At 37.7% G+C, this 14,775-nt stretch overlaps 1 protein-coding gene across 8 annotated transcripts in view; it reads left to right on the top strand.

The window, feature by feature from the left end:
* TANC2 (tetratricopeptide repeat, ankyrin repeat and coiled-coil containing 2) overlaps positions 1 to 14,775 on the top strand; it is a 402,214-nt gene that overhangs the window by 330,085 nt on the left and 57,354 nt on the right. For all 8 annotated transcript variants that reach the window (XM_087441368.1, XM_087441370.1, XM_087441371.1 and 5 more), the window contains 2 exons: positions 4,378 to 4,544; positions 8,222 to 8,829. In XM_087441368.1, coding sequence (XP_087297494.1) covers positions 4,378 to 4,544; positions 8,222 to 8,829 — 775 coding nt within the window. The remainder of the gene's footprint in view (positions 1 to 4,377; positions 4,545 to 8,221; positions 8,830 to 14,775) is intronic.

Genomic DNA, 14,775 nt, shown 5'->3' on the forward strand with positions numbered 1-14,775 from the left:
ATGTTTATAGCAGCTTTATTCATAGTAGTTAAAAACTGGAAACAACCCAAATGTCCGTCAACAGAAGAATGGATAAACAAATTGTAGTATATTCATTCAAAGGAATAATTCTTAGTAATAAAAAGGAACAAACTAATAATGCACTCAACATGGTAGATGAATCTCAAAAACGTTATGTAAGCAAAAGAAGCAAGTGTAGTCTATGGTGATATAAATCAGGACAGTGGTTGCCTATTGAGGATTGACTGGGAGGGAACTTTCTAGAATGATGGAAATGTTCTATATTTTGATCAGGATGTCAGTTACATATATTTGAGTATATGTATTTGTCAAAATTCATCAGAGTGTACAGTTAAGATCTTCACAATTAACTGTATATAAATTTTATAATAATTTTTAAAATAGAGAATTTTATTTTTTTGGTGAGGAAGATTCACCCTGAGCTAACATCTGTTGCCAATCTTCCTCTTTTTGCTTGAGGATGATTGTCGCTGAGCTAACACCTCTGCAAATCTTCCTCCATTTTGTATGTGGGATGCCACCGCAGCATGGCTTGAAGAGTGGTTTGTAGGTCCACGGCCAGGATTTGAACCTGCAAACCACGGGCCACTGAAGCAGAGCGCACAAACTTAACCACTATGCCACCAGTCTGGCCCCTAAAATAGAGAATTTTTTAAAGGTAGCTGGAGTTTTCTTTCAGTCTTTCAGTTCTTTCAGATTTTCATGGAAAGTTCAGTGGAAGACACTTCCAATTTAGATTCAGAAGCTAGATTTTAAATTATACATTTTTCTGTAAAAAATGAGAGTCAATATTTTTCACAATACTTTAAGGTTCTACAAATGCGGTGACTAAAAAACATGCACACACACGTGTAAAACGAATGAAAAGTTTTGAAGTTTCTCAGTCAGCTTTTGCTTCAACCACCAATAGGAAATGAAAAGAGAGATTAATTTGTTATCACAACTAAAAGGAAGAAAATTCACGTGTAATGTGCAGCTCTTGTGAACAAAAATGTTGTCTGATATGAGCCTTCTTTTCACTTTTGATAATTCCTATACAATACACCAGTAATAGAATCTCATGCACTAAGATTCAGTTCTGACTTTAGTACTAGCTACCATCTTGTCTTGCAGTGTCTATAATTCTTATTTCTCTCAGGCACACAAGTAGGTGACTTAGAATGGGACTACTAAGGAAGACAGTTCAAGTATTTAAATGTACATGTCAGTGGGGGCAGTAGGGAATCCCTGGAGAATATATATCTCAAAGGGATTAAAAACAAGGGTTAAAGGGCTTAGGAAACCTTTCCAGGGATTTGTTGGCTGGAACAGTGGCTCCTAAGCACCAATCCATTTAAAGTTCTCATTAGTCCATGACAAAAGAAGAAAATAGAAAAAGCCTAGAATTTGTGTGGATATAGATGTAGTTTTGCATGTACATGTATGTAAAGGCTAAATAGATTATGTTCCTCCTACTCTTTTAATGTTAAAATAGTTTTTTATTCTATGAAATAACGGTGATAGTGAATGGTAGTTGTACTTGAAATGTTCTTACGTCGCAAAATACGAAGTAGCAATCTTGTGTTGGTACCCAATTTTTTTTTTAATTTTTGTTTGCCTGTAAAAATTTTTCAAAGCTACTGAGTTAGAGTGTGTATTTAAACAACCTACAAAAGTTTGAAAATAAACTTGCAGAAGCATTCTTGTAAGGCTGGTTGCATTTGAAAGCCACAGTCTAAAGATCATTAAGGTCTCACCTGTTAAATTGATAATTGAGAAACCTCGTCATTTAACAAAGGAAAAGGAAATTTTTTAGAATAGTTCTCATTGTTTTACAATGTTAGTATCATTTGGAAATTCTTTGCATTTATTGTTCTAAATCCTAAAAACTATATTCTTAGATAAATATGCTATTCTTATTTGTTAACAGATGAAATATTTTTGACACCTCATATGTCACTCACGTTAATAGATGACTTCTAAGTAATTCCAAAGGTAGGGAATCTCAAAAAAAAAAAAAGCCAAGATTTAGAATAAGATAATGATCATGGTTAAGTGGGGCAAATATTCCTTTCTTCAAAAAAAAGAAATATATTGTCTACTCATGGGATGAATAGTATAATCTACTGGGAATTTATGCAAATGAAAATTTAATTTTATTAGCAAATAAATTGTTTCATTTATTAAAATGTCTAGATCATAATTTAAAGCATGTTCTTGATCTTTAGGCTTGAGAATGTTTGAAATGTTTTTCCCAAAGAAAATCTCAACAGATGCATTATCATCAGTCTTTTCTCCACTTGAAAATCTAACTTTCTTACCAAGGAGGCTGGGTAAAGTTAAAGGAGGTATCATTGAAGTGGTGGAGACAATGGCATACTGGTACATTTTTAATAGCCAGCTGGGGGAGGAGGGCTGATTTGTAACATTTGCCAGTTTCCATTGTGTGAATAAATATTCCCACCTTGGCCGAGTTCAGGCTACCAGCTGGTTAACAACCAACCAGCTCTTGAAAATATTGTACTGGGCTCTCCTGAAACAGTACAGGACAGCTCTAGCACACCACTGGGTGGGGCTAGGTAATGCTACTCAGTAGCAATAGATAGGTTTATTATATCTGCCAAGCAGAGTACAATTAGAAAATTCCTCTAAGGAAATTAAAGACACAATGAAGCTTAAAGGAGCCAAGGTCCTCAAAATCAAGAACATAAGAGCCCCCAGATGTTTGGATAAATCTCAGTTAGTTCCAAGCAACTCCTCTCTCGTCCTTAATTCTTTGGACTCCCTAAAGACATAATGTGTTTTCTTAGTGCTACATCATCTAGAATGCCATTTCATTAATTATCATCGTTAATAGTTAGAGCTGGAATCCATAATTCCTTTCTCTTCCTAAAAAGTCACCAGATGAAAATAGTAGTTAAAACTCTTCATAATTTGAGAACTGACTTATAGTACTTAGGATATTAAAATTAAATTCCTTTATATAAAGCTTGAACTTGAGAGTAAGAATACAAAGACTTCTTAATCATGCAAAAAGATCTGTATGTTTTCACATGTCAAACCAAAATAGGTAGAGTTTCAGTTGGTCTTGACTCTTTTAAAGACTAAAAGAGATCATCTCATACTGAAGTCCACAGACTTTTCCTTCTGTCCCCAGCTGCATCATCTTTTTCCTCCTCAGATATAACCTGTTTCCCATTTCAGGCACCCATGACTTCTTGCTCTCTTACCCCTGCTTTCCTCTCTTCAGGACCTGTAAAATCCTACTAACTAGTAACTTCTACTTGTTACTCAATTCATTTATACTACAATGTTCATTCAACCTGGGGATTTTTTAATTTCTAATTGTTCAGTGTACTCCAGAATCAATAAGCATTTAATGAGAGTGAAAGCCTGAAATCTCACCAAGCCTTGTTCTTCAGCCTAGCCCTAAAGATAAACTGGTTTTGTCAGTTTATGATAGTATAGAGTCCGGGAGGGAACTGGACACGAAAGTAGCAGATATTTATTTGGCTTTCCCCACATGGCTCCTCCTCCCCTGGGAAGATCACTCAAGCATCTGGTCTCATTGAAGCTGCTTTAGGAATAGTCTAGGAAGCTACTAGTTCTGTTAAGATCTTGTGATCCAGCCTGCCTAGTTCAGATCTGTCTGTTGGCTAGGATTCCTTTTCTCTATTCCTCCATCCTTTCCTTCCCACTACACATTCACATGTAGTCCTATATACTGCTTTTGACTTCAAATTAAACCTTTTTTTGGAAATTCCTGAAGGAACACGTGATACTATTCTCTTTAATGCTATCAGATAGAAGAAAACAAAATACATTCTTTTCAGTTTTTTCAGATATGAGAGAAAAATGAATTTCCATGTGCAAATTCTCATAACTGCAATGCTCAGGCTATCTCACATCTCATAACATGGGGGAAATGACGATGATTCATATACTTTATATCTTATATTATATGTGTGACAAAAGCTTTCACACCTGGTAAAAAACAAAATGAATTCACTACATGAATTTTTTTTTTTTTTTTTTTTTTTGGTGAGGAAGATTGACCCTGAGCTGATATCTGTGCCAATCTTCCTCAATTTTGTATGTGGGTCACTGCCACAGCATGGCTTGATGAGTAGCGTAGGTCTGCACCCAGGATCCGAACCTGCAAACCTGGGCTGTGGAAGCGGAGCACACCAAACTTAACCACTACACCACTGGGCTGGCCCCTGTCTTTTTAATAAATTATGTACCCTGAGCATTCAGTAAACACATGAGAGACCTTTTCTAATATTTTTTTTCCAAACAGATACATGATCAAAGACCCCAAAAGAACTCACTTATCCACTTGGTAATTATTAAGTAATTTGTTTCTTTCTGTCTCAGAGAGAAAAATCCCAGATGAAGATTTCATCATCTTAATTGATGGATTAAATGAAGCAGAATTTCACAAACCGGATTATGGGGATACAATTGTATCATTTCTGAGTAAAATGATTGGAAAATTTCCTTCCTGGCTCAAACTAATTGTAACAGTTAGGACCAGTTTACAGGTATGTGTTTGCTTGCTTTTGGACCATAAATTATTTCCCTTGGAGAGTGCTTAAACTGAAAAAGTTCTAGGTCCTTGTTCCCTTGGTGATAACTCTTTTTACACCTCTGCCATGTCCTAGAGCACTAGCAAGAATAATTCCCAAAAAGTCTATTTTGACAGTAAGAAATATGTTCTAGAGAGAGTAATCTCTCTACATGGCCCTGTTAGCTCAGATTCCCATTCCAATTGCTCTCAATAAGTTTTGATAAAGTGTCCCTCAAAATAGCATGAAAAAAAGTCCATTTTTCTAGACTTTGCCCTGAGGACAGCAATGCAAATAGAGTCCCTAACACTAATTTGCTGTTTCACTTTTGTTTTACATTTTTTATCATTTAATGTCATGCAAAATTCAATTCAGTCTACAGTCTAGAGTCTGATTTTCTAGTTCCTCCCTCTGCTTCTACTGGAACAACTTTTCTATAGTATGAAGTGGACTTTCTTCTATGTATGCCTTCTTCTAAGAAATATTGGCAATATAATGGATTTAGATTAAATTTACTAAACCTGGGAGATAAGATTTTTTTTTAAATGACCTTCTCTGCTCACTCACTGAACACTTAATGACCTGGAAGAAGAACCAAGAATGTGGAACTAAGTCTGTAAAGATATATGGGCTAAGGACAAATGATTCCACCTTCTCTACCATCTTCATTTTAGCTGAGTTGGTGTCTCCCATTCTTTACATATTCACACTTGGTTTGGAACAGGGTGCCTCAACCTTTTTTTCCCCTAAACCATTGCCTCTTTTGATGAACGTTAAAATCTCACACATTATACACCCGTCCCACTATTTTGGTGCAACCCTCTCATAACAATTGCTTATATACAGAAAATAGTCCTAGCTCCCTCCTTTTCTACTCTCCCAGGCACTTAGTATTATTCCTATATATTGATCAATTAGCTTTACTGCCTTCTTTGATCAGAAAATATACTTCTGATCCTGGCCACCACCTACAGATGTTTGTTATTATCTCAAAGTAATTTGAGTTAAAGAATGCGGATGAATCAACATAAATGCATCTTCACAACTAAAAATTATATAATCTACCATTATTGGTCAATAGCTTGTTTATTAAAGATGAAGGATAAATAGAAGAAACTTGCAAGAACACAATCTCTGTCTAGGTTTACTAAATGTATGCTTAGGAGACATTAGCCTCGTTCATATTTTCACATAATGCCATGTGCAATCTCAAAAGGTATTTTAAGTATGACTTAGTAGAGCAGATAACTTTAATTTTTCAGCTATGGCAAACAGCAGAAAAAGTACTATACATATTAATCTACAAAGTCCAAATTTCAGTGTCTTCATAAATCAAGACCTGCAATTACCTCCCAGATACTTCATTCACTTCAACTAAGAATTTTTAAACATTATTTTCATTGAGATCTGATAGTGAAATAACTCATATGTCTTAAAAAATGAACCCTCATATTTGATCATTCATTATTTCCACAAACATTTCTTAAGTCCTTCAAGTGTGTCAGCCACTTTCTAGGAGCTGAGGATATGACAATGAATAAGACAGACAATATCCCTGCACTCATAAAGCTTATATTCTGGGGCCGGCCTGGTGGCGCAAGTGGTTAAGTGCGCGCTCTCGGCTGCGGCAGCCTGGGGTTCGCCGGTTCAGATCCCGGGCGCGCACCAACGCACTGCTTGTCAAGCCATGCTGTGGCGGCGTCCCATATAAAGTGGAGGAAGATGGGCACGGATGTTAGCTCAGGGCCAAGCTTCCTCATAAAAAAAGAGGAGGATTGGCATCAGATGTTAGCTCAGGGCTGATCTTCCTCACAAAAAAATATAGAAATAAATAAATAAAGCTTATATTCTAGTGAGGAATGCAAATAATAAGTAAAAAATTAAACATATTAAAATTGTAGATAGTATTAGTGCTATGAAGACATAAAACAGGTTAAAGGAATAAATGGAGATGAGAGTTATTTTAGTCAGGGTGGATTAGGCCTCTCCAAGGAGGCTTGTAAAGTGATGAGATCAGCTTTACCTTTTTAAAAGATTTCTTTGGCTGATGGCTGTGTAGGTAATAAAATGTAGGGAATTGAGAAAGGAAGCAGAAGTACAGGTGAAAGGTAATGGTGGTTTAGACTAGTATGTTAAAGGTGGAGACCCTGTGAAGTGATCATATTTGGACTGTATTTTGAAGGGGAGTCAAAAGGACTTGGTGATGGGCTGAATGTGGGTGTGAGCAAGAGAGAAAATGCAAGAATGAAGCACGAGGTTTTGGTGAGCAACTGGGCAAATGCTGGTTTGAGGAAAAGAGAAAGATCACAGATACTTCCTGTGATTTGGTGGTAGGGTCGGTGGTAATACCATTTATGGGAAGGTTTTGTGGTGGACAGAATTCAGTAGTTCTAATTTGGTCACATTAAGTTTGTCTATGAAACATCCAAGTGTAAATGTTGAGTAGACAGAGATATAAGATGAGAGCTCATGGGAGATGACTAAGCTGGAAACATAAAGTTAAGCATCATCTGCGTATATAGATAATATTTAGGACCATGGGACCAAATAAGCTGTTCTAGGGAGTAAGAGTGGCTAGATAAGAGAAAAGAATGGAGACTTGAGCCCCAGGTGGACTGAGAAATGAAAGAGGAGCCGGCAAAAAAGGTTGGGAAGGAGTGGCCAGTGTGCTAAACAGAAAATGAGAGAAACGGGCTGTTAGAAGCAAGCTGCAGAAAGTGACTCAAAAAGAAAGGTGTGATCAACTTTGTCAAATACTACTGAGAAGCTGAGGAAGATGAGAACTGAAACTTTATTATTGGGTTTGGCAAGGTGAAGATTACTGATAACCTTGACAAGAACTATTTCAGTGAAGTGGTGGAGTTGAAGTCTGATTGCAACAAATGGAGGAGAGACTGGGAAGGGGAGAATTAGAGATAGTAAGTAGAGAAAACCTTTCTGTGAAGTTTTGCTAAAAATGGGAACAGAGATATAGCATGGGAGGAATATGGGGTCATTTGTGTGATCCAGGAGAGAAGAAATTGATACAGGAGAGAGAGTGGATACTTCCAGGAGCAAAGTCTGTAAGCAGATAAGAAAAGATGGAATCCAGAGCATAGGAGTCACCACAAAGCACTATCACCTTCCCCCAATATAATTTTCAAGCATATCACCAAGGTACCAAGCTTCCCACTATTAGAAGTGTTTCTTTGGGCTAAGGTATCTCCAAAAGGCCTACATTAAAATATAGTTATTTTATTAGGAAGGTTAGAAAGCCACGTTTTTATATGGCATTCTTTGAGTCCTTATACATTTCTCTTAGTGAACTGTACTTTGATATTATGCCATGGTTTACACTGAGAAAAATTACAACAAAAATTTTATGGCACTCCATTTTAGGAGTGTTATTTAGAATATTGACCATTAAATCAATCCTAAAGTACCCTTCATGAAGACCCTTAAAAATTATTTTAAGTCTCAATGTTAGGAAAAGTTGTATCCGTCCTGTGCAACTAATATATTTTAATCTATGGACACTAGTATTTGATCATATTTCCCTCTTTTCTTTGGCCACTCAGAAGTTCACAATAAATTTGTGGACCTCACAGTTTATTATAAGAGTTAGGGGAAACTGAAGGTCTTTCTGTCTCTCTCTCTTTCTCCATCTGTTTTAGGAAATTACCAAGCTGCTGCCTTTCCATAGGATTTTTTTGGATCGACTAGAAGAGAATGAAGCCATAGACCAGGACCTGCAGGCTTACATCCTGCACCGGATACACAGCAGCTCAGAGATCCAGAATAACATTTCACTTAATGGCAAAATGGACAATACTACATTTGGCAAACTCAGTTCTCATCTCAAGACGCTCAGTCAAGGGTCCTATCTATACCTGAAACTCACATTTGACCTCATAGAGAAAGGCTATCTAGTGTTAAAGAGCTCTAGCTACAAAGTAGTTCCTGTTTCGCTTTCTGAGGTTTATTTACTCCAGTGCAATATGAAGTTCCCAACCCAGTCTTCCTTTGACCGGGTGATGCCTCTCCTGAACGTGGCAGTAGCCTCTCTCCACCCACTGACTGATGAACATATCTTCCAGGCCATCAATGCTGGTAGCATTGAAGGCACACTAGAATGGGAGGATTTTCAGCAGAGAATGGAGAACCTCTCCATGTTCCTAATCAAGCGCAGAGACATGACTCGTATGTTTGTACATCCTTCTTTTCGAGAATGGCTTATCTGGAGAGAAGAAGGAGAGAAAACCAAATTTCTCTGTGATCCCAGGTAAGCCATAGATCTGTAATAAGCAATTCTGAGCTTATTTTGTATTTATTGCATGGAGCATGGGTAATGAAAGCAATGAGAAGTGTTCTTCGTTGAACATTTCTCATAAACATATCATCTCTGTTTCTTCTCAAGACAATGCTATAATGAAGGTAACTAACTTATTTTCTCACCATGTTATTTCCTTAAGACTCAAAATCTGCATATTTAAAATGCTTCACTACATTACTGTATTTTCCTAAATAATTTTCTCTGATCCCCCTAGGGATCCCAGGCTATAATTAATTTAGCCATTTAACAGACTTCCTGTGTTCTTCAGATATGAAGAAAGAATTGATATATTGTTCACCTCTTTGACTTAGAATCATTTAAAAGTTGTGATGGCCCTTTTAAAAGCCATACCGTTATTAAAGTCACTGTGACTAACCCCATTAAGCTCAGCCGCTGCTAAAATTTACACTGGAAAATGGTATCTTAAACCTCGTAGCTGAAAAAGACTTGAAGAGATCAGCTGATGTTGCCACTCTACCTTGAGATACATAAGGTGTCATTATTCCCATTTTACTGCAAAGGCCTTAAGATGCTAAATCACTTTAAGTCATAAAGTTAATAGGTGGGAAAAAGGAGGAGGGACTAGAATAGGGATGGCAAATATATGGTATGTATCACCACTCCCATACCCTGCACCCATGACAGACATCACTGATTTACCCCCGCACTCTTTCCCGATGAGCTTGACCCTGACCTAAGAATCTTTCGCAGCTCAACAAACCAGACTAAATATGAAACTGTAGCCATTCTCTTGGGTAGAACCTAGATCTGTAGCATCCTAGTTGGTGTGCTTTCTACTCCTCCACACTACCTTTTTACAATAATTATTCCTTCAATAAAGTTGCTGTTTTCAAAATCAGGTATATTCCTGATCTCCTGGAAACAGAGAAGACACCAACATAGCTGGCAAATGCAGAGCTAATTCTGGCTCAGAAAGAAGATAGGCCAAATTTGCCTAAGCCTCTTGCTATGACTCATCAGAGAGACTAAACCTCTCTGACCAGGCTGGGGTTTTATTACTCTTGTGACTTGTCTTCACCAGGCCTTATTAGAGACAACTGTGCTTGTGGGCATACTCCTCAGCCTGCTTCATGCTGGTTCATTAGAAAATTAGTTCCAGATTCTGATGAAGATATTAAGCCAGGCAGTAGATTTTGTGGTTATTTCGCCTAAGAGGGAAACTTTTTTAAAGAAACATGCTCTAGTGGAAAGAACATGAACTTTTGAGTCAGATTACCCGCATAGAAATCCTACCGCTTCTAGCAATTGTGACCTTTGGAAAGTTATGTAATGTTTCTGAGACATTTTTCTTGTCTACATAAAAGGAATAATATTTTCTAGAGTTGTTGAGAAATAAGTGAGATAATGCCTAGAATAGTAGCGACTACAAAGAAAGTGTTCAGGGTATGTTCTTTTTCCTCTCCTCTCTTTGCAGTAATAGACCCTTCCGGTGTTATATCTTAACTAAATCCTGTGGCTAATTTGATAGGCAGCAACACTCTTCTGCTATTAGCATTTGGGGGCACAAGATTTAAAAAAACAAAACAAAACTGAGTCTGAGTCTCTTTTATGAATTGTATGGCATTCCCAAATGGATTTTATTATAAACCCCACTAGTACTACTGCTGATGCTTAATACATAGAATTGGCAAGCACATATTTAAAAGAGACCAATCTAGAATTGCTTAATAAACACTTTGAAATCAGTTTCCAAAGAAACTTTGCTAGCTGATCTGCTCTCTCATCTTGGAGCGTCTCACAGGATTGAAAGCTGAGGTGCAAGGCAGCCAGACTACCACTGAATTAACAGTATCCTTAGAACGGATGAAACCCTCAGGGTCTCCCCAAGGAGACCAAGGAGAGTTTCTCCCCAAGGAGAAAATACAGTTTTATTTATTTATTTAGTGTGGCTTTACAGGCTTACCTTCTCAACATTGTTTATCAGCTAGGAGCATTTTGGCAACAGGCTGATGCACTGAGACAAGAAGAGCAAACACTTCTAACTTCAAATGCTCTGTAGTCTGTTCCCTGGTGATTGAATAACGCTCAGGGCTGCTGAGGGATCATCATATATCACTTAATGGCAGAGAGTAAAGTAGTAAACAGGACCAGGAGTTATCAAAAAAGCTTCCTTACATTTCATTTCAGCTGGAATTCAGCCTTCTACTGAGCACTGTCTGGCACCAGCTTTGTTACTAAAGTATTGATCTCAGAGCTTGAGACCCCCCTGGGTCAATGAGATGGAAGTTCACTAAGAATTTAATGATATTGGCAAAGCCCAAGCTGGCCTTTCAAAGAAACCAGCTGTAATTGCTTTCCATTTCAGGCAAGTCTGATTAGCAGGACTCTCTCCAGGCAGGGTTTGTCTTTGTGGCTTTTAGCCTCTGCCTCCTGTACATTGTTTCCCACTCCGTTCTCCACATTTTCTCCAACTTCTCTCTAGAGCATGTAACATATTGCGGTAGACCAGGGGAGACCAACTCAATGCCTCTGAAATCACACTAGGTAGGCCGGTACCTGACATGGGTATCTCTGTAAGGAGGGCTCTCAGAAGCAACAGAACATCTCTATCTGTTCTAGTCCATTTGCCTGGGCTTTCAACACTCATTTGTTCACTCTGAACTTGTTGACCTTATTAGGGAATTAGACACAGTTGAAAATATTCTACTGAAGCCAAAAAGTAGTTGACCTTCATCAGAAATAGGCCACCCAGAGAGATAGCATCTGTTAAGCTGAAGAGAGTCAGTAATCTGAGGATGGTGCTGGAAAGAGGAAATAGCAGAGCCAGAGGTCATTGCCACAGCTAAGATAGGGTTTTCTTTATTTTAAATATCAGACTGCCTGTTGTCCCACAATCAGGGCAGAGAATTGACAGCCCAGAGAGAATGACCTAATGTTGCATAGACATATAACTGTCATAGAGAGAAATGAGTTATAGCTGTCTTTTCTTGGCTTGGTAACAGCGTGGGGTGTGTATATGTGTGCGTGTGTGTATCAAACTAAGCGAAGTATCACTGAAAAATCTTTTATCACGTCAAAAATTCTAAGATTTTGGATTTACATTCTAAATAAAAGTATGCCCCTTGAAGCACTCACAAACCTTAGACCTCACCACCTTATTCTGCTTTCTATTTCTCATTATTCATCCCTGTCACACTTCTGTCATACTCAGAAATTTATCTATCCTATATTTTATTCCCTCGGGCATTGAGATATCAGATTAACTCACTAATCTAATAAACTAATCTCTGCTATTATGCTAATAAGACAGAGGTAGAAAACCCATTCGAAGCAACTTGTGCATTTAAAGTAAGGCGCTTGTGAGAAATCACCGGCCTTTGTTATCCAACCTATTAATGACTTTGATAGTTGAAATTTGAGGCTGCTAGAGTAGACAGTTGGGGGTCACCAGCCTTATAGTGCTGCCCACTTACTGCTTAATATTTCTACATAGCTTTAGGCTAGGCTTGAATAAATCCCCACTCGTTTCTCTGTTTCCTTTCCTCATTATCTCTATTTTTCATGTATCTGGCCTCCCCTTCCCTAGAAACAGCTCTCAGATCAACATTTTGACATATATATGTATATTTGATGCAGAGATTAGAAGACTCAGCTGCCTTATTTTTAACTGTTTGAATAAAACAGAGGAAGCTTGTTGTGAACTTTATTTAATGAGTATGGAGCTGATACAACTGAATGAGGTTGTGATTTGGAAGCCTAATTTGGGTTGACCTAGAAGCAAACTTTATGGCAGGTAGAAAAGGGAGAAGGCTCTACAAGTCCTGCCTATATCTGTGGGGATGGTTGAGTGGTTACTTGATTCTTTGTGACCAGAGTAACTGCTTATAATAAATGTTCTGTTGAGATTTTTCCTAATTATTTGTCCATGTTAGTCAGTGAATTATACATTGGAGACCTGATGCTCCAAAACCCATGCCACAAAGCAGCATGTCAGAGAAGAACCAGTTTGTCCAAGGGAAAAAAGAGGGCATTTTCCCTATAAAGGAAAACTAACGCTGTGCTAGGGACCTGTACAGCCTGGCCTCTTATAGAATACATGGGTCTGAAATGACCACAAAATGGTGAATTGCAGGGTTATGGTGATTTTGTTTGTTTGGTTTTTTTAATCCAAACATGAGCCTCTAGGCAGGACGACATTTAACCTTGCCCTTGCTGAAGCACAAACTCGAAGTTACTGCTCTTGATAGCCATTGCAGGCTCCCACAACAAATCCTTAAATTGGGGGCTGGGTTCTGTTTTCCAAAAGCATTAGGAAAGAGTTCAGCACAGTGATGGATCATGGGAAGAAAAAAGGGCTCCTGGAACTAAATCAGCCCTTAGGAGGTTGGAGGAATTAAAGAGAAGGGAGGTGTACCAAACATCTTTTACTAGCACTTGACTGTTAGTAGATGATCTTACCTGCCTGGAAATATTAGCTGTCTAATCTCTGTTCTGAGTCAAAATCTGTTTCCCTTCTAATTCTTTTCTACCACTGAAACGAAGTCAGTCGTCTGATGTCATGATTTGGATTTGTGATTTCCAGGGAGAGACTTCATTGATCTGTAATATTATTGGGGATTTGTCTAATTTGCCAATAAGTATTTTTTCCTTATTATCCAATCCAGTTTCTGACTCCTTGTTGGCATCAAGAATAAATTTGAGACTCAAATCTGAGTTATTACTCTAGTGACCCAAGATCATGGTTTTATGATATAATGCAAGGGAGAAATTACGTGAAGTCTAATGTATATCATGAGGTATGTCTAGTTTGCCAAGGCATGAATGTCCTTCAACCTTACAAATTTGTTTTTTCTCAGCATAAATCATGGGACTCACATCTATTAGTCGAATAGGCAAACTGTTCCCATATTAAAACTTATACTTTTGAAGATGAGCAGCAATAACTTTTTTTCCTTTTCCAAATACAAAATTAAGTTTGGAAAAATCTGGTAATCAGAATTCTTCTCCAAACTCATTTAAAACTGATAACTATTTATTCTTACTGTCATAAAAACTCATGCAAAGTTTGCTAAATTAATAAACGTACAGAGAAATAGTTCTGCTTATGACAAGAGGGAGAGAGAGCATCATTTTGTCACTTGGCAGACATGCAGAAGAGTCAACTAATGAAAATCAAAGGACTTATACTCTCCTATATTGTTTGATTTTGCTACAAGAAATTAATATTTCTTCATATGTTTAAAAACACGTATACAACTTTTTTTTAAGGTTGGTATGCCTGGTATAGCAAATACTGGTTAAAACAACTTCACCTAAAAATCTAAAATGGGGAGCAAGTAGAACAGGTGACTAAGGGAAATTTTTGGTACTGAAAGTAGCATAGGAAATGGAGGCTAATTTGTCCTGTTAATGAGTCTCTGAAGCAACACTGGCTGAATGAAAAGATGGAAATCCTGCAGGCTTTCCTAGATTGTCAAACCAAGATTAATGGCACAACAATCAGAAGGAGTTATCACCAGCTTAGTGAGATAATGACAGTACGTTTTCTTTTTTCTGAGTAGAGCAACTTACCCAGCTATCTCTAGAGACTTGCAAAAGCAGATAGATCTCCACATTTGGTAAAATCAACACTAATAGCCTTCTGTCCTCTCAACTATAAGAACCCACGGCCATAAGACACATATTTACTGTAACCATGAGCATATCCAGTTGGTTCTACCACCCAAATTTTACTTGTAAGTATCCACTTATTTCCATTTCTGATGACCACACCGTAGGCTCTCATGTAGATTACATTAGCCTCCTAATTGGTCTCCCCTTCAATCCATTCTCCATCAGCAGCCAAAGTGATTTTTAAAAAACACAAATCAGACCATGTAACCTCCTCCTGAAAATCCTTCAGTGGCTTCTTGTTGTGATTAGAATAAAATCAAA

Source organism: Ceratotherium simum, chromosome 16 (genome assembly GCF_057802395.1).
Source record: "Ceratotherium simum simum isolate JZ-2026a chromosome 16, ASM5780239v1, whole genome shotgun sequence".
NCBI lineage: Eukaryota > Metazoa > Chordata > Mammalia > Perissodactyla > Rhinocerotidae > Ceratotherium > Ceratotherium simum.